The 18,789-nt window shown below is 42.9% G+C and overlaps 1 protein-coding gene across 8 annotated transcripts in view; it reads right to left on the bottom strand.

The window, feature by feature from the left end:
• Positions 1–18,331, bottom strand: part of MAP7D3 (MAP7 domain containing 3) — a 63,380-nt gene extending 45,049 nt beyond the window's left edge. For 4 of the 8 annotated variants that reach the window (XM_074962713.1, XM_074962714.1, XM_074962715.1 and 1 more), the window contains exon 1: positions 18,154–18,331. In XM_074962713.1, the coding sequence (XP_074818814.1) occupies positions 18,154–18,202 (49 nt within the window). In that variant the 5' untranslated portion in view covers positions 18,203–18,331. Of the gene's footprint in view, positions 1–9,860; positions 9,962–18,153 lie in introns of all 8 variants that reach the window. The other 4 variants (XM_074962720.1, XM_074962721.1, XM_074962717.1 and 1 more) reach the window with 3 other exon arrangements.
• Between the last annotated feature and the right edge of the window lie 458 nt (positions 18,332–18,789).

Raw genomic sequence — 18,789 nt, 5'->3', positions numbered from 1 at the left:
TTATTAATAGTCACTTCCCACCCCGACTGACCCCTCAGAATCCCCGACCCATCCAACTCGCCCCGCTCCCTGTCCCCTGACTGCCCCGCCCCCATCCACACCTCTGCCCCCTGACAGGCCCCCCGGGACTCCCACTCCCTATCCATTGCCCTAGTTCCCCATCCCCTGACCGCCCCACCCCCAGAACCTCCGAACCATCCAACCCCCCCCCGCTCCCTGTCCCCTGACCGCCCCCTGAGACTCTCTGCCCCTTATCTAACCCCTTGGCTCCAGCCTGGCACCCTTAACACGACACTCAGAGCGGCATGTCAGAGCCAGACACGCTGATCTGCCGGAGCGCGCAGCCCCGCCCCTCAGAGAGCTGCTTTACTGTGTTATATCTGAATTCGTGTTATATCGGGTTGCGTTATATCAAGGTAGAGGTGTATTCTATTACATCTTTGAGGGTTTTTTCAGATAAATAAGCGATATCACATATTGGAATATGATATTCTGACCATTTGGCAAAGTATAAAAATGGGTACATTGCAATTTTACTAAGTATACGAAAGATTTAAAAACCAAAAAGCACATTTTGTACATTGTGTTCTCTGTTCACTGCTTTGAGTTGGATTAATATTGTCTGCACAACAAATGCCACAATTTTTCCAACCACACAAGGGCTAACATGAGAAACAGGCATAACACAGTACAGGATACAGCAGGCATATCTGAATACAGGCAGAGATGCAGCACTTACTGCACCAGTGAAAATGATCAAAAAAGCCTTCAATGAATAGAAGACTAGAATATGACCAATCTTACAACACAACTGAAGAATAAAATTGAAAAGCCTTTTGATAATGATACCAAGCTATATATCCTCATCTCTCACAGAGACAAAGACGAGGGGGTATGATGATTTGTAAGAGGTAGATCAAGAGAATTCAAACTAGTACAGGTGGGAAATGAACACTGCAGACCAAATTCAACCCTGGAACAAACAGGTTAAACATCCTATGACTTCATTCTCGCCAGATTACTTACACCAAGACTGACATTTTTACCTCAACACTCCAAAATATATTTTAAACAATCATTCTGCTGTGTTTTGTAACAGAATGCTTCTTGCATTAAGCGAGCTGTAATATAAACTGGAATAAAATTTTTAGGATGGAATTACCTATATGCAAATACTGCAGTACTTTTAGTACTTGTTGATTTACTATGCAAATGAAATTAAGTCATGACTTTAACTGTTGCCTCTGGTTTCAAAACCTCATTAAAGATACATCTTAAATGTTTTAATGTTAAGTATTTTCCATAAAATCTATTCATATACTCAATTTAACTTTTATGAAGCTGAAATTAACATGCGAGAAAAGCTTGTAAAAATAGGACTACATAAGTATCACAAAGTCATTAGTTCTACCTTCTATAACATATTTGCATTTTTAACGTGAACTGTGTCAAAAATCTCTTGAGATGGTATTTGTGTATCTCTCCACATGACACACAAGAAATACTGTTTTAACTTTTAAAGAGGAATATTTGGGTCCTAGCCACAGTAATACCACATTCATAAGTTTCCAATGTGCACATTTAAGATCCTATCCACTTTACCAATTTATTTGCATGGGCGGGGGTGGGGTGGGGGGGATGATGTGAGGAAACGTGGTTATTGATCACTGGTATTTTTGTGCATTTTCTTTTAGATTAATTTCTTCTAGTTAGTTAACACTAGTTAAGTGGCCGGAGCCAGGCTGCTACATTTGGGAGACAGCCTGGCATGTATTTCTAGGCATGTTTGACTAGGGCACACAGAACATAGGATAAGCACTTTTATTCTTATATAAAAATCCAATTAAATGTATTCCCTACATGGTCATTTTTAAATAAACACTTAATTGTTTAATTTTACATTTATTATCCTATTATTTTTCCATGGCACCTATCACCAGTATTCTAAGCATATTTTAGCCATGGCAAACTACTACCCAAGATTATCCTCCCCCCCACATATGAAAGGCATTTCAGGACAAAACTCCCTAATAATGAAGGAACTAGAGACAATTTTCTCAGTGTGGCACCGAAGCAGTGAGACTGGAGTTGTGATGTGAGGCTGGGGAATAGTTTGGATGCCTAAAGTCAGAACAGTAGCTGCCTCTGTGGTGTTGTGGACATGACTAATTCTCTTTGTACAAGAAAATAGCTTCCATAAACCAGTCACCACACTCGAACCATAAGGAACTGGTTTATTTCTGAGGTAAGTCCTTTACAGTGACTCCACAAATTGATTCACCAATGGTATTCCCAACTGTTCTGTTACACACACAGCTCTTTTCAACTGGATTGTCCTATTTACTTCCTTATCTTGTGCTGACATGTATCTGAGATAGTGCATGGAAAAACAGTTGGTGTCTTCTCCAGAAGCCCCTTTCTTCAGCATGTCTAATGTGGGTGGCTGCACTGCTGAGGTATAGAAATGGGCTAAAATCAGCCTCAATTTAGCTCCTCTTCACCCAAAGGACTGTCACATTCTATTCCCACCTTCTGTGTCCCACTCTTAAGGCTGTAATTGCAAATGCATTAGTCTGAAGGAGAGCATGAACATAAGATGATGGACCTATGTATACTAGTGGCAAGTAGGCACTTTGAGAGTTAAAATTCATGTTTTGGGGAATTTGAGAGAGAGAGAGAGAGAGAGAGACTATGCGATTCCGCTTCAGTTACATGATATGCATTGATAGTGGAATGGGTTACCTTAAGGTCAGGATTGACAAAGCCCTGGCTGGGATGATTTAGTTGGGGATTGGTCCTGCTTTGAGCAGGGAGTTGGACTAGATGACCTCCTGAGGTTCCTTCCAACCCTGATATTCTATTCTATGATTAATTCTTCTCTCTCACAAGTACAAATTCCTCTTAAGGACAGTCTTGACAAGTTTTTCTTAGTGCTAAACAAACAAGTAGCTCCAAAACTCTATCAACACTCCCAAAGTATTTCTAAAATTTCAACTTTTTAAGTCACATGCTTTTAGAAACATGTATTTTAATTTAGTGCTGGTGAAGGTACCTGGGGAATAAAGCCCTCTATTCCACACAAATTTCCTTACACTACCCCACCAATATGTCTCCCAATCATGATCTGGAGCCATCACTTCATACCCATTCAGCTTCGAACCATCTCAGCAAAGTTGTCAACCATGTTGCCAACCATGTTGCCATTTAGTATCAGTGGAGTGGTAGCGAGTCTCTTGCAAAAGGGCTGCTTTTCCCATTGGGAAGTGTGCAATAATCTAAACTTAATCTGAGATAACAGCAAGAATCGATGCATCAAGGTTTGCATCTGAACGAAACCGTGGCAAAAACGTCATCCTGGTCAATGCTGCTATGATTGTCTAACACAGGGGTTCTCAAACTGGGGGTCGCAATGTTATTATGTGGGGGGCCACAAGCTGTCAGCCTCCACGCCCAAACCTTGCTTCACCTCCAGCATTTATAATAGTGTTAAATATTTTTTTTTAAAAAGTGTCTTTAATTTATAATGGGGGAGTTGCACTCAAAGGCTTGCTTTGTGAAAGGGATTACCAATACAAAAAAGTTTGAGAACTACTGGTCTAACAGAAGCTGTGGATTCAACATCACTTCCAGGTTGGACATTAGTTACAAATGGTAGAAAAACATTCTGAATTAAAGGAGCATATATAATCCTTGCCCAGTCTTCTAATTCCCTCCTCCATCCTACCAGCAGAACTTCGGTTTTACTCAAATTACGCATCAGCTAGCCCTCAGGCATACTTTCCTCTCTACCAAACAATAAGTAAACCATTTCCCAGCACTGGCTGGGCCAAGACAGAGAGAGGGGTAGGTGCCACCAAATCTGCTGCAATTACCAGAATTCCATGCTTCCTTACTAACCCACTTAGGAACCCCATATAAACACTGAACAATGAGGCAACAGGCTAGAACCCACAAGGGTAATTGAACAAGCTATATTTGGGGAAACTCTCCAAAATATGAATATGAAGCCACTGAAGGGCACTCTGTCTACACTAACTATGGTTCTCAGGCAAATTGTTGCAACCATCTGCATGAAGTGGAATTGCAGAAGACGCTTTTCCAGTTGTTCCCAATTTCCTTCTTGCCTCTGCTTCAGCCCATCCAGTTTCTCTACTGCTGCCTCATCTACCCTACCCCATTTCCCAAATTTAACACTGAGGTTTTGCCTCTAATACTGCATTTGAAATGTATTTCAGTTTTTCTATATTCTGACGTTAGTCCAAGTGTCTTAATCAGATTTGATTTAGAAAGCACTGGGGTTTTCTAAGGTATTTTGATATGATAATGTATATAATAAATAAAATATACAATAAAGCATTTTGAAGAGGGCGTCTTCCTCTCCAAATCCACACATACATATTCCCCAATCCTTTATAAGATTTAAAATAAGTCATTAATTCCTCCCCCCCCACTTTGGCAATTTTTATTAAGTTGTTTATTGCATTCTGTTTACAAACATATTTATTTATGCACCAGCCTTCTGCCATAATTGAAGTATTGCCCACAAAAGAATACTCTGTTCAACTCGATCTGTTGTGTAGGTGTCAAGGTGGATTTCTGGATGTTTATTTGGAGGCCTAGGCTGTGAAAGAGGAAGATGGCGAAATGGGTAGCTTGAAGTGTCTCGCCATAAGAGTGGCCCTTGATGAGGCAATCGTCCAGGTAGGGGAAAAGCGCGATCCCATGTTTGTGGAGGTGAGCCACGACCACGGCTAGAGTTTTGGAAAAGATTCTCGGCACTGTGGAGAGGCTGAAAGGAAGAACTCTGAACTGAAAATGGTTGTGACCGATTGTGAGCTGGATGAATTGATATATGAAAATAAGTGTCCTGTAGGTCGAGGGGTATAAACCAGTCCCCTTGATCCAGTGCAGGACTTATTGTGCCCAGTGTGACCATCTTGAATTTTTGTATCCTCACAAATTTGTTCAGTCGGCGTAGATCTAGTATAGGCCTACATCCCCTGGTCTTTTTCTGGGTCAGGAAGTAATGGGAGTAGAACCCTTTCCCTTGATGTTGCGTCAGCACAGGTTCCAATGCACCTAGGTGGAGAAGGTGAGCCACTTCTACGCGAAGTAGGTGCTTGTGAGAGGGGTCCCTGAAGAGGGACGGGGAAGGGGGAAGGGTAGAAGGATAAGATATGAATAGGATAGAGTAACCAGACTGGATTATTTCGAGGACCCAGTGGTCCTGTGTAATACGCTGCAAGGCATGTTGGAAACTCTGGAGGTGGTGGCCAAATGGGCACGTAGGCTGTGGAATCAAGGGGTGGCAGCGCAGACCCTCGACCAACGTTTCAAAATTGTTGTTTATTCCCAGATGGGTGGGAGGTGGTTGCTTGAGCTTGACTTTGTCTGCACTTAGGGGGTTTAGCGTGATTCCTATTTATGTCGTATGGTTTGGGTTGAGGCCAATAATATTGTTGTGTGCACACTCTTTGGTAGGGTTGGTACCGTCTCCTGGGAAGAGATGGGTGAATGCCCAGGGTGCGCAGTGTCGTTCTAGAATCTTTCATGGTGTGAAGTAGTTCATCAGTTTTTTTTTTGAAAACAGTTGTATGTTTTCCAAAGGGGAGGTCCTCCACTTTGGTCTGCAGATCTTTAGGATGCCAGATGCAGAAAGCCACGAAGATCTGTGCATAACCACGGAAGTTGCAGTAGTACAGGCTGCTGTGTCCGCCGTGTCTAAAGACGCTTGTTCTGGAAAACAAGTGGCCCTCGCTCAGAATTGATTTAAAGTCCGCTCTCCTATCCTCTGGAATGTTGGAGGCAAATTCAAGAAGTTTATTGTAGTTATCAAAGTCGTAGCTGGCGAGGAGTGCAGAGTAGTTTGCAATCATGAATTGTAGAGTGGAGGACGTGTAAACCTTGCGACCCAACACGTCAAGGCGTTTAAGGTCCTTGTCTTGCAGGGTGGGCTGATATTGTGGCTGTTTCGTCCTTTGTGCGACTGCATCCATGACAAGAGAATTCGGCTGTGGGTGAGAAAATAGGAAGTCAGCATCCTTAGCAGGAACATAGTATTTACTTTCAGCCCTTCTGCAGGTTGGTAACAAAGAAGCTGGAGTTTGCCAGAGTGTGTCAGCTGGTTCCAGAGTGCTTCATTTATAGGGAGCGCGATCTTTGAGGGTGCAGAGGGTTGAAGGATTCTGAGGAGTTTGTGTTGTGTCTCCTGAACCTCTTCTAGGGGGATGTCTTGACTGAGTGCTACCCTCTTGAAAAGCTCTTGAAATTGTTTACAGTCATCCACGTTCTGTGGGGGCGGGGAGAGGGCTCCGTCTGGAGCAGATGGAGAATTCGGGTACGGCGAGTCAGGATATGGTTCATAGCTCATGTTCTCAGGAGGGGGTTAGGGTACTCTAGAAGTGGACGAAGCTGGAGATTGAGGCACAGAAGCAGGTAGTGGTTTTGTGGAAGAGGTCCGAGGATGAGTGGTAGGAGGATGTGGCCAAGGGTACCACTGAGGCCAAGGCATAGGGTAGGAGAACTCAGGTGCTGTCCACAGGGGGGGCAAAGTTGGGAAACTGAGGCTGGTGGCTGTGGACCGTAGCCTGAGATGGAAGAGGTTCGAGTGGAGAGGCAGGTGGGGAGAACTCCGCCTGCTGCTGTATATTGGGTTCGCTGTCAGTGAAGGTAGCCAGTTCAGTTGGTGAGAGTGGCTGTTCGAAGAGTGAGCCCTCTGTACCCAGGAGCGGAGAGTTAGGCTAATGTGGCACTGAGAGGTCACATTGAGTGAGGAACTGTTGCTCCTGCTCCCTGGTCTGCGCTGAGCCTGGACTGTGCTCTAGCGCATTAGCAAGTGAAAGTGTCAGTGGTGCCAAGGGTCTGTGGGAAGTGCCCTGAAGGGGTCCGCTGCTGGTACCGGGGCAGGAGGCAGGCTTGGTGCCAACGTTCTTCCTGGCACCGGGGCATAGCGCACAGCTGGCACCGTGGCTATTTTTAGCGCTGAGGCACTCGGTGCCGTGGAAACCTTCCCTGTACGGGAGGTCGGGTTCCTGTCTCCACGGTCTGCGGGAGCCGCGGCTGAGGCTTTAGAAAGAGCTGAGGCGCCTGCCTGTGGTGCTGTCAGCACAGAGGGTAAGGATCTCGCAGGAGACCCTTTACCCTTGTCGGAGTCTCTCCTGTGAGACTGCTGTGCTTCTTGCCTCTGCTCCAGAGAGGGTGAAGCAACGCTCCCAACTGGTTCGGATCTGGCCGGGGAGCGTGTAGGAGCAGGTTTAACTTTCCCCGTCTCCGAAAGCAGCTACAGGGATTTTTCCATCAGAAGCATTTTAAGCCGCAGGTCCCTGTCGCACCAAGCCCTTGACTTGAGGCTCATACAGTGGAGACACTTTGCAGGGATGTGGGTTTCCCTGAGGCACTTCACGCAATGTGAGTGCCCATCTGACTGTGGCATGGAATCCGGACAGGAAACACACTTTTTGAATCCTGAAGCCCCTGGCATTGTGAATTAGAAAGGGCAGGGGAGAGTGTCTCAGCGAGAGACAAGCCTGAAGCGAAAAGGTTTTGTGTTTTTGTTTTTTTAACTAAGTAACTAACTAACTAACTATGTAACTATACTAAAGGAACGGAAACAACTAGGATGTAACTAATAACTATTTCTATAGTCTTTATTACTTTTTTCTTACAGAGACCAGCGAAGAGAAGCAGCACTGCCCCGAGTCCCGTCTTCAGCTGGGGACAGCTGAGAAGGAACTGAGGGGGTGCGGGACGCAGGCACTCAGGAAGATTCCAACGAGACGGGAGATACCAACTGAGCGCCTGCGTCCCGACCAGGCACTGCTACTGAAAATGTCTGATCAACAGTGGCGGGACGCACCGACACCTAGAGTGGAGCACCCACAGGGACAGCACTCAAAGAAGCTGAAATTGTTCATTATGCTTCTTTGTGAAAGAGTGATTCATCAAGAAACATTTGTACTCTACATGAGATTCTTCACTAGAACATACCAAAAAAACACTTGATCCAAAGAGGATGTTGTCCCACACAGTTTCCATGGGCCAAAAACCACAGAAGCCTCTTGCCAGCTAGAAAGCTCCCACCAAAAGCCACTTCCACCTCCCTCTAAAATAAACAAACCAAATAGTCACCTTACAGATGTTTAAAACATGTCTTTTTAAAACAAGATATCAGATTCCAACAGTATTATCCTTGCACAACAAAGTTAAATTCAGTTGGGATACATCTTGATTTCAACTATTTATGTCATTTACATACAAAAATAGGCAAACTCTAAAATGCCCTAGTTCATCAATTAGTGTGAAAACAGTTTATCCACTATGTTATTACACTATTTCAAATTGCTTTAAAAATAAAAGATGAAAAGTTATACCTTACAGTACAATAACTTTAAGGGCAATGTACCCACAGAAGCGGATCAGACCCCTCAATACTTTGACACTACAGGACACCAATTTAACAAGTGGAAGGAGGAGCAGAAAGTTAAACTGCAGAGGTTTAAACCTCAACTCTGAGTGTGGAATTTTTAATATTTTTGGGGGTTGCGTATGCACTCAGATTCACTTATTACCAACACAGATGTTTCAGGCTCCTAATTCTATTCTCTTTTCAACACTATTTCTTTTGCGTATTTCTCACAGTACGAGCTTGTCTTCAGTGCAGCATTAGCGCAAGTTATTTACACTCAAATTAACTTGAGTTAAGCCAAGCGAGAGCAGTCACAGTGCAAAACAACACCCGAGCCACACAGAATGATTGGATTAGCAGCAAAGAGTAGCCTGAATCCCAACTGCATTACTAGCGCAAGTGTCAGCAGCACTCAACCCACCCCCCAAAAAGTCAGCTAGCTCCAGTTTAAAGCACCACTTAACTCATGCACGAGATTTACATACAGCTGCAAGTCAGACTGGGGAAACACTCAAGTTATACCCAGAGCTAACAGTGCAGTGAAGACAACCCCCATGACAACCTCCCTTTCATATCTATTTTTCCTTTGTAACAGCCATTTACATTTTTCTCCCTCATAGCATTATCTTCAGCACAGGGAAATGGGTTAGCTTCCCACCTTTTCCCTTTCCATCATGTCTAGTTTCTCCTCTCTTGTTCTGAGCATCCCCTCTAAATGTTTGTCCTCATTTGCATGCTAGCTATTGTTTAATACATCAGAACTCAAACAAGCAGCCATCTGTACAACAGAGCCTAGGACCGCAAATCACAAGTGATTCAAGTCAAATTCTGTGAAAGCCCAACTTTGAGCTCTCTTTAAAGAGAAAATAATGGCTCCACTATGTGATATAAGTGAAAACTACTGCTAGTGCATTTTTAACCTTTATCCCTTCTTCTCCTTCCTTATTAGAGTAACTACACTACTTGTTAAAGTTATTTCTGCTTCTCAGCAAGTAAGCATGAGGTGCTACACAAGCAGTGCATCAGAGATGTACAGGAAGAGGCCAGATGCCAACATTGATCTCCATGCATGCAGTACCCACGGGCTTAAACCCAGTCATGCATCAGTACATCTTCAGTGCTGATCTGTTACCTTCTTATAGTTTAGATTGTCCTTTTACAACACCAGAATAAAACATTTGCTTTTCATTGCCTTCTGCAGGTATGAAATTTAAAGAATTAAACTCCAACATTTATTAAAACTGAAAATCACTGCACCCTAAAATCTTTGTTAAGGTTCAGTTTACAGACCCCAAACATGTAATAAAGAGATGGTCTCCACCCCAGAGAGTTTATAATCTGAATGTGTGAAAAGACGACAGGAAAATGAAAACAAGCAGAGTAAAGGCAGGAGAAGAGGTCAAGGTAACACTTAAAAAGAGTATGTTTTGCATAATAAATCAAAGTCTCAGTTTACCTTGCCTAGCCATTGTCAAATGGAAGAGGTGAGTCTTGAGGAGGAAAATTGGTGATGTCTGCCAGTTTGGTCAGAGGACTGATGAGCAAGGCCTATCATATCTAGAATGTAATACGGACCAATAATCTGTTATTTAAGTCACAGCATTACATTTCTTTCAAACAAGCTAATGAAAGCTGAAAACTTTCAACTATAACAGGAAATCTGTTTAATTCCTGGTATCTACAGATATACATCTCTGTAGATTCCTACTCTTGGGTGTGATTCCAGTGCAAAATAAGTCAGGGGCTCACACTGTTTTAGATTGCAGAGCCTCTGAGACACCTTAGTTAGAGAATGTAGTTCTATGGCTACTTCAATACCTATGCCATCCCCCTGAATTCCCAAGGCAGCTCATTTCAATAGCATAGTGTGGTATGCTCACATTAAAGCCCAGTAAAAAGTACTAGGAGAAAAATATTTTCAAAATTCTCCCCAAACTATGAAGGAAGAAAGGTGGAGGAGCTATAAATTGGAGATGAGGCATCTTCTAGTGGTAAACTATTTGCAAAGGTAACTCTCTGTGGATCCCTCTCTTGGATACTAACAGCTCAATTTTATTTTTCAAATATTCTTTAAGTAGAAAAGTAGATGCCATGCAAATAGAAGGCTAACTTGCTTTAAACAGAAAAACAACAAAATGTATTGTATATCATAAATTACACACATATATACCACATTGACATTTATCGTGGATAACGAGGGCATTATTACAGGTACTGTATTTCCAATGCCAACTAAATTACTACAACTTTCAAATAAAAATACACCAAGTGATAACTATGATTTTCCTTTTCTTTATGTATAATTGGCTGCCTGTGCTCAGACTCAACACTACTGCTCTCACTTATAGACCTGATATTACTACAAAGGTCTGTGTTATTGGATGGTCATGTGTACACCCACCAAAAGCTAATCACAAACTAAGAAGTTATCTCTGGTATCCGGTTTGAAGTATTACTGAACCTTATATTTTAGTTGTGGTAAACTGGGAAACTGAAATGTATGCATCTACTTTATGTTTAGACTTCCTGAAGAATGTAGTAAAAACAACCCAAATGAAACATGCCATCATATTCTAAAAACTTTTTTTTTTATACTTCACATTTGAACTGTACTATGAAGACATAAAAGGGACTTTTTTACAATTTAACTTATGGTTTCTGAAAGTCTGACAGGGTAGTAGTATTTACTCATTTTAGGTAATTACTTCAGGAAAACAAGATCTCACTATTGCACTTCACAAACCCAACCGCCTGGCAATGTACAATACAAACACTAGTTTACTTACATGGGTATCATTAGCTACTGCATAAATATTGATGCTACAAGTAAACAGGTTAAAAAACAATAGCTGTGTGATAACTATGGCATCTTCTGACCATTATGTAAACATCATAAATAACTGGTTACAAAAATTATAAAGTTCTAATTAAATGTTTACAATAAAAACATTAACGAAGTGAACACATCAGAGTCCAGGACGTACTGAGAACAACCTGGCAACTAACCTTCACATGAGGTTTTGAAGTGTGTAAAACTATTGACTCAAAAGACAACTTGAACAGTGCTTCACTACCACTTCCCTCTTAACTTTAAATTAGACGTAGACAGGCAGTTAAATTCCATGATTTTGTTTAGTAAAGGGTAGCACCCCAACAGATTTGCAATTGGAATAAAACCAGATATTTTTAAATGGTATCCAGCACAGCTTTCTATGGTATTTTTCCTCACAACTGCAGCAGCTTTTAAATTCTTAAACAGAAATGCAATAAACTGGGAGGATAAAATGCCTCCCAAATGTTGTGAGGTTTTTAGATAGTAAATGATAGGCATGAGAAGCAGATGAAAACACTGGAACACACAATCAATTTAGGTCTTATTTACTCTAGACTATTTTGGATCCACAATTCCCAGTACCAACAGAGGCAGAGATCCAATAATGACAGCACCAGCACAATGTATAGTTTAGACAAGATGAGACCAGAGTCTCTTCTACATTACTGCTTCATCTAGTACTATCACCAAGAGAGCCACTGGAAATTATGGATCTGAAAATTCTAGTACAGCTGAAGCCTTAATGTGAAGGCAGAGTGGTTTTGAGAAGATCAGTTAAAGAAAAACAAAATTAAGATTTAAACATTGTTAATATTTTCACTTGTCACTGAAGAGCTATTTTAAGCCTTTATTTTTATTTATAGTCAGCTGTGGTACAATGTTATGAATTCTGTCACTTTGAAACTATTTTTCGGTCAGGCAAAATAAACAGCCTTTCATAATTTGGAGCAATTGAGGGAAAAACTTTCTATTTGCTATTTAAATAAGCCCTATTTAAAAGACAGGTAAGTGATCTAAGCTCTGGGTAGACATTGATAAATTCTACTCTGTGCATTTCTGAAACTTGTACTCAATTAAGCAATTGATGGGCTTACAGCAATCCATGCACAGTTTGCAAGCTGTTGGTGTTTTCCCTACCTCCAAGAAGTACAGATCTCCAAATCAGCAATCTACTAATACTCTTACAAAAGTGGGTGAAGTATGGCCTGTAAGGCGCAGATTTAGCTAGACAAGTTAATTCTGCGTGCAGCTCCTACTGAAATCAATGGCAGAAGCTGGCCATCAATAGATACTGTGGTGACAGATGTGCTAAATTATAGAAAAACCTGAAATCGATTAAATTTACTCAAACTTTTCCAAGTCTTTTTGGACCTAATTCTGAGGGCATACTTTAAAAAATTTGACCTAGATGGAACAATCTGTATTTGAACTGCATTCTCAGTATTTTACCCAACAGGATTTGTGCCACATGTGTTTTAAATGCCTTTCTGGTTAATCAAATACACATTTAAAAAAATTAAGCAATCAGGGATATCACTTTAATATTGACTGCAAAGGGATATTACTATACAATATATATCCTAGAACTTATCATCCAAGTTCTCAGATCCCATTCATGAACATTTGCTCTCACTCTGTTGCAGGTATTATAATTTGTATTTCAAAGATGGGTGCGCTAAGAAAGAGGATAAGTGACCTACCTAAAGTCACATTACCAGAGTAGGAGAAGTAAGAATAGGACACACGGGTAGTAATTTCCAGTCCTGTGCTTTTACCACATGACATGCAAGACTAGTGGTCTAAAAATCTAACACAGTGGTCTACAGATGTTACCTTTTTAATCAGAGATGGATCAAATCTTGATCCCATAGTTTCCATTTTATGTAACTTTCAGAGGACACAAGATGCAGAGACAGGCACTGGAGTTAGTCAGAGGAAGGCCACCCCCAAAAAAATGGAGGCTTGAGTATCACCAGCAGGAAACTGACAGAGGGGTGTGCTAGAGGAGATCTGGGAGAGGGGCACAGAGAAAGTTTTGGAGACTGCTCCTTATTGCTTTGCAGAAGCCAGCAGGCTCTGGACAATACAAAACAGAAATAGCTCCTTCCCTCTTCAAGTCGCAGCAAACTATGTGGAGATTAATTTATCACACACCTAATAGCCAGAGATTGATCCATAAAATAGAGCCCAGAGCCTAACACAGAACCCAGGTACAAATCCCATCATCCTTCCATTTTTCATTTGCAGTACTTGAACAGCTCACCAGAACACTGCCCTTGGAATTCACCAGTATCTCTCTCTCTTTTGTATATACCTCTGACTTGTTTCCACGCCAGTAAATTTTTCAAACCCAACTGGAAATCATAAATAAGATATGAGAATTGGAGTCAAAATAATGAATTTGGTAGCCTTGTGTGTTCTGGACTACCTATCTGAGCACTGCAGTTTTAAGACTAGTTATACATCCTTCAGACAGTGCAAAACACAGTTATAATTATCTGCACTATAACTACTGAAGAAGTTACTAGGATATTTGTTCTGATGTAGACAGACAAAACCAGGCACATGGTAGACACAAAACCATCCTTCTGTGCTTCTGAAGTACAGTTCTACTATGAAAAAGGATTATGTGAAAGTGACATTGTGAAGCTAAATATTTATGTCAGTGATTCCTAAGCAAATTTGTTCAAAGCATTTTTTTTAAAACTAGCCATATTGCAAACTAAACCTAAGATCAAAGTCAAGATGGGGTCTCTTTCCTTCTCACACATCTGCAATAGTACCAAAAATGTGCTAGTTAAGTGGAGCTGCAAAGGTATAACTAATTCCCTTCAGTGGGGCTGGACAGATAATTTGACCTTGCAATTTGAACACAGGCCCCAAGCCTGTAAATTGTTCCATGCTGGTATACCTCTTCCTTCGCCCACATAGAATTCCACTGACTTCTATAGAGGATCCATTCATGTAGAACAACCTGCAGGATCAGGCCCCTGGTTAGCAATTCTATTGATAGGTGAGAAGCAACAGAAGCCAGTTCATTCTCCACCTGTGCTGATTCTGCAGTGGTAATTGGAGGGGGAAAAATAAACAAACTTTATTTTTGTGTCACTAACAAAGAGATAACTGAATACACAAATGGAGCATATCTGTTAAATAATGCGCTATTTTTATTCAGTCACTTTTCTGATTAGAACATCACATTTTATTAGAGATCCACATGGAGCAAATTTATGGGTTAGATATTGAATGAATTTACTAATTTTTTTAATGGATATAAGCTCTGACCATATAGGTCTTGACTAGCCAGGAGATAGAAACTATGCCCACATCAGATCTGTCAAAATATATTCACAGGAAGGAGGCACCATGCTGCTGTCCTAACTTAAATTTGCAAAGATTTCCAACTTGAGCATACACATCTCTGAAAAAAGTAGGATTTGACACTTAAACAACAACAACAACTTAATACCCATTCACACAATGATCCGATATACATCACGGAGCGATATCTCCCAATGAAACAGAAGTGAATGGAGCTAAGTTCCTGCAACGTAACAGCCAGTTGCCAACAAGATCACAACAGTCAAGATAAAGCATTTCGTGACTCTAATAGACTAAAAAGGCAAAAGCAGCCTATTCTAACTTAAAATAATTTCAAATATTAATATCTGATTATATTACTCAAGAAGTAAATGCCTTCTAACTGAGCAAACCACAGAAAGCAACAGTCTAACACCCTCTCTCAAATCTGTATGGGCTCAACAGTGTTTACAGAATTGAAATATGAGTAAACCCCCTTTTGTCCCCATAATAAGAGAATATAACTTTGATCTGATCTCTGGATATTTTCAATGGAGTTAGATGGTGCCTTTTATATGTAGCTGTTTATCATATTTTAGATCTAGGTTTAATACATTTCCTGGGCATGCATCATTCACGGAAGTGTTAACCAAATTCTATTTGCAGAACCAAATTCTGCTCTCATGCTGTCTGGCTGAAGGCAATAAGGTTGGACAGATGAAAGAACTTAACACAATGGAATTGCAGAACTGCCATTAATGGCATGATTTGGCCTGCATAACCTCTTTATTACAGGTGATGCATGAAGAAAAAGCACACTTTCCCTTAGATTGAGTAGGCATGGTTGAGAATGCAGAAAACCCCATCTCTTTACTTTAAAGTTAGCAAATGTGAAAAGGAAGCTATTGAGAAATAAGAAGAGCAGAACCCCACAATGCCAATTTTCAGAGCTTGAAACAGTGACCAGACTTCTCCCAGCCAGAAGACTAAACCTACATCCAGAGGTTGCTATGAAAGACTGGAGGCATGGAAGAGGAAGCCAGAAAGGTCCAGTGTAAATGTTCTGCAAAGAAACCCAGACTCCATCCCAGCTACTAGGAAAGAGGAGGGTCTTTGGTTTCTTGGCAGGTTGCTGTCCATACTGCATATTAGCATCTGGCTACCAGGTATTTGATAAGTCTGTAGCTCCCCTCACCCTTTGTCTGTTGGAAGGCAGAAAGTTATATTCCTGCACGCGCGCGCACACACACACACACACCCCCCGCAAAAATCGACAAGCCTCTTGAGGTCCTCTTTGTTGCTGTACAAATGCTGGCACTGGCAATGGGGGTAGGGTAAAAGGGTTTTCATTACTCTGTTGCTCCTACAGCCTCCTAGTTTCCTTTTTTTCAGTCCTCATCTGCAAATAGCTTGTGTGTGTGACTTGGTTGCCACTCACAACTTTGCTAAACAGCAGAAATAAAAAGTGTCATGATTCTTGCCAATTTCACTGCTTCCCACAGGGTCCTGGATATAGGCTCTGGAACTGACCCTCGGCAGTATCACTCTCTGGCCACTTGGAAAACACCATATTGGAATTGTCTGTTTGCAGACTCAAAAACACAGCACTACATTAATTCATGTTAGCTATCTTTGTAGCCAAAGTAATAAAATATGTTTTCGTTAAAGTTCAGATTCTGCTCCATCAATTTTCACTTCCTATGGGGAAAGAAAGGAAGAGGATTTTTCAAGCCCTGTCATTTTTAGTGTCACTTTTTATTTTAATTTTGTTTTTTAAAAGAAGATCTTCACTTTAGAAAGGGAGGTCGGGCTGGATGGCTCTAGGAACCCTTCCCTTCTGGTTACCTGCATCTAGTCCAAGACAGCTGTTAACAAGAGTGGATGCCATCTGCTTGGTGGTCTCTGGAAGGATTTGATAGTCTCCAGTCTAGTTTCCATCAGATAGGCATCCATCTCACAAAACGTGATACAAATTAGTAATTTCAGCAGAGAGAACAAGAACAAAGTGGGCTCATAAAATAAATGACCCTTTCACTCTTAGTTATGGTCCCTTCAGGTCAGGACTGAGTTATGCTGGTGAAGCTGTGTTGCTATTACCTGTGCTCTCTCTAGTCTGTGGACAAATAGATCTTGAGTCTGATGTCCTGGGTCAAATAATTATCTTTCACAAATCACTAAATTAATCTTAAAAAACTGGAAAGGGGAATCAACACACAGAGTCCATATCGGACTTCTGTATCAAAGGAGGAAGAAAGACTTCCAGATCTGAGCTGAAGACTCAAGACCTTAAGACCAATTTGTAAGAGTCACCAGAACTCTTACATCAGTAATTGCATTGGTACATAAAGAAATCACAGTCACAGAAACAGACTGATAACTTTAAACACTGACAAAGTAAGTTTGCACACAGTCTAGGTTAGTTAATTTTACATCAAACCAGAGATCATAACTCTTTCTTTCCTTTAGTCCGTTCATTACGCTTAGTCTGGAATAATCAAAATGTTTTCATCTGCACTGACTCACCCACAAATCTATTGTGTGCACACATGCACCATGACAAACATAACACTCACTCTACACAGAACACAAAATGGATTAACAAGGAGCTCAATATACATAACAAAGTCTCAAACAGGAAAGAATCAAAGCAGTTTCTAACAAACTAAATTTAAATATATTTTGCCTTTACTTGTATCTTAATTCCAAAAAAGTGTTAAAGCCTCATTAAGAGTTTGATAAGGAAGCAACATTTCAGAATTCAGACTGTCACGTACGTCATCCTTTGCAAGATATTGCAGCAGACACTGGGCATGACAACTGATGAGTGGTCTGCAAAAATCTAGAAAATTGAGACAAGACTCATTAAAGAAATATAACAGTTTGGACTTTCAAGGGATCACAAAAGGCAGACAATTCATTTTAAGATGAAGTCCTCAAGTGGCACTCATTCCTGTCTATGTATTGTGGACATCTCAAATCAGCAGCTCAAGACTTGTAGGAAAATTACGTGCTGCAGTTTTATAGGCAAATCAGGGTGAATGTAGGGGTTTTTTTTTATGTAAATCAGACCCTGCATATTAATGCAACATCTATGCATTGGAGGGAAGAGGGGAGGTGAAGAGACTTGTGTTTCATATTCCACTCAGGAAATATTTTTAAGTTAAAACCCAGACGTAGGAAGGCCTGGGATTTTAAAGCTGTGAGAGACTCCGCAGAACCCCTTTTCCATTGCAAAGCCAGCCCTGCAGCACAGAGTAAGGAGGAGGTCAGGGGGAAATCAGAGGCAAGGTGGGGGGCAGCACAGACAAATAGGGGGGCGTGGGGAAGACACAAGAGGATCATGGTGTGGGTAGGTGGGAGAAAGGGAGTTGGGCTGAGACAGGGCGCAGGGCTCAGGCCAATGAGCGGAAGAGGGGGGGCACTCACGATCTCCCCGAGGCCCAGGAGCCCGCCTGAGGGCCGCGTCCCTGGCCTGCTCTCAGGGCAGCCCCACAGCATCAGAGGGGACTTCCTCTCCTCCCCGCGGCGCCGGCTGCACAGGGGGCCCGGGGCCCCGCTCCCCTCTCCCCGGCTACAGCCAGAGCCCCGGGTCGCGAGGCGCCCTGCCAGCTCTCACCCATCTGCTCCCGCAGCCCCTTCAGCGACGAGCCGCCACCCTCCGCCATCTTCAGCCTAGTGAAGGAGCCGCTGCCGGCACAGCCTCGGAAGAGCGGGAGGCGCAGTGCGCAGGCGCCGGGCCACTCGCGCCCGGCAGCGCTGCCGCGAGGGAAGGAATAGCGCCCGCAGCCGGCTCCTCCGCTCCGCTCCTCAGCGCCCCGCCCCGCCCCGCCCCGCCCCCTCCCGGCCACAGCGCCTCTCCGCCCCGCCCCCCCAGCCCCGCCACAACGCCTCTCCGCCCCGCAGCCCCCTTCCCGCGAGCTCCCGCCACGGCCCCGCCCACCCAGCTCCCGCCCCGCCTCAGAGCCCCTCAGCCCCGCCCCCTCCCGGCCACAGCGCCTCTCAGCCCCGCCCCGCAGCCCCCTCCCGCCGAGCTCTCGCTACGGCCCCGCCCACCCAGCTCCCGCCCCTCCTCCTCGCCTCAGAGCCCCTCTCCGTCCTTCGCTCTCTCACCCCTCCCCCATCCTTCCCGTCTCTCCTGTAGCCCCCTAATCCTGCCCCTTCCCCGTTCCTCTCCCTTTCCTCACCCCCCTTCGCTCGCCCTCGCCCCCTCGCCGTTTCACCCACCCCCCTTCCGCCCTGCCCCCGTCTCTCG

The sequence above is a fragment of the Natator depressus genome, chromosome 9 (assembly GCF_965152275.1).
Source record: "Natator depressus isolate rNatDep1 chromosome 9, rNatDep2.hap1, whole genome shotgun sequence".
In the NCBI taxonomy this organism is placed as follows: Eukaryota; Metazoa; Chordata; order Testudines; family Cheloniidae; genus Natator; species Natator depressus.
Note: the sequence above shows the minus strand (reverse complement) of the source record. Positions and strands in the feature narration are given on the sequence as shown.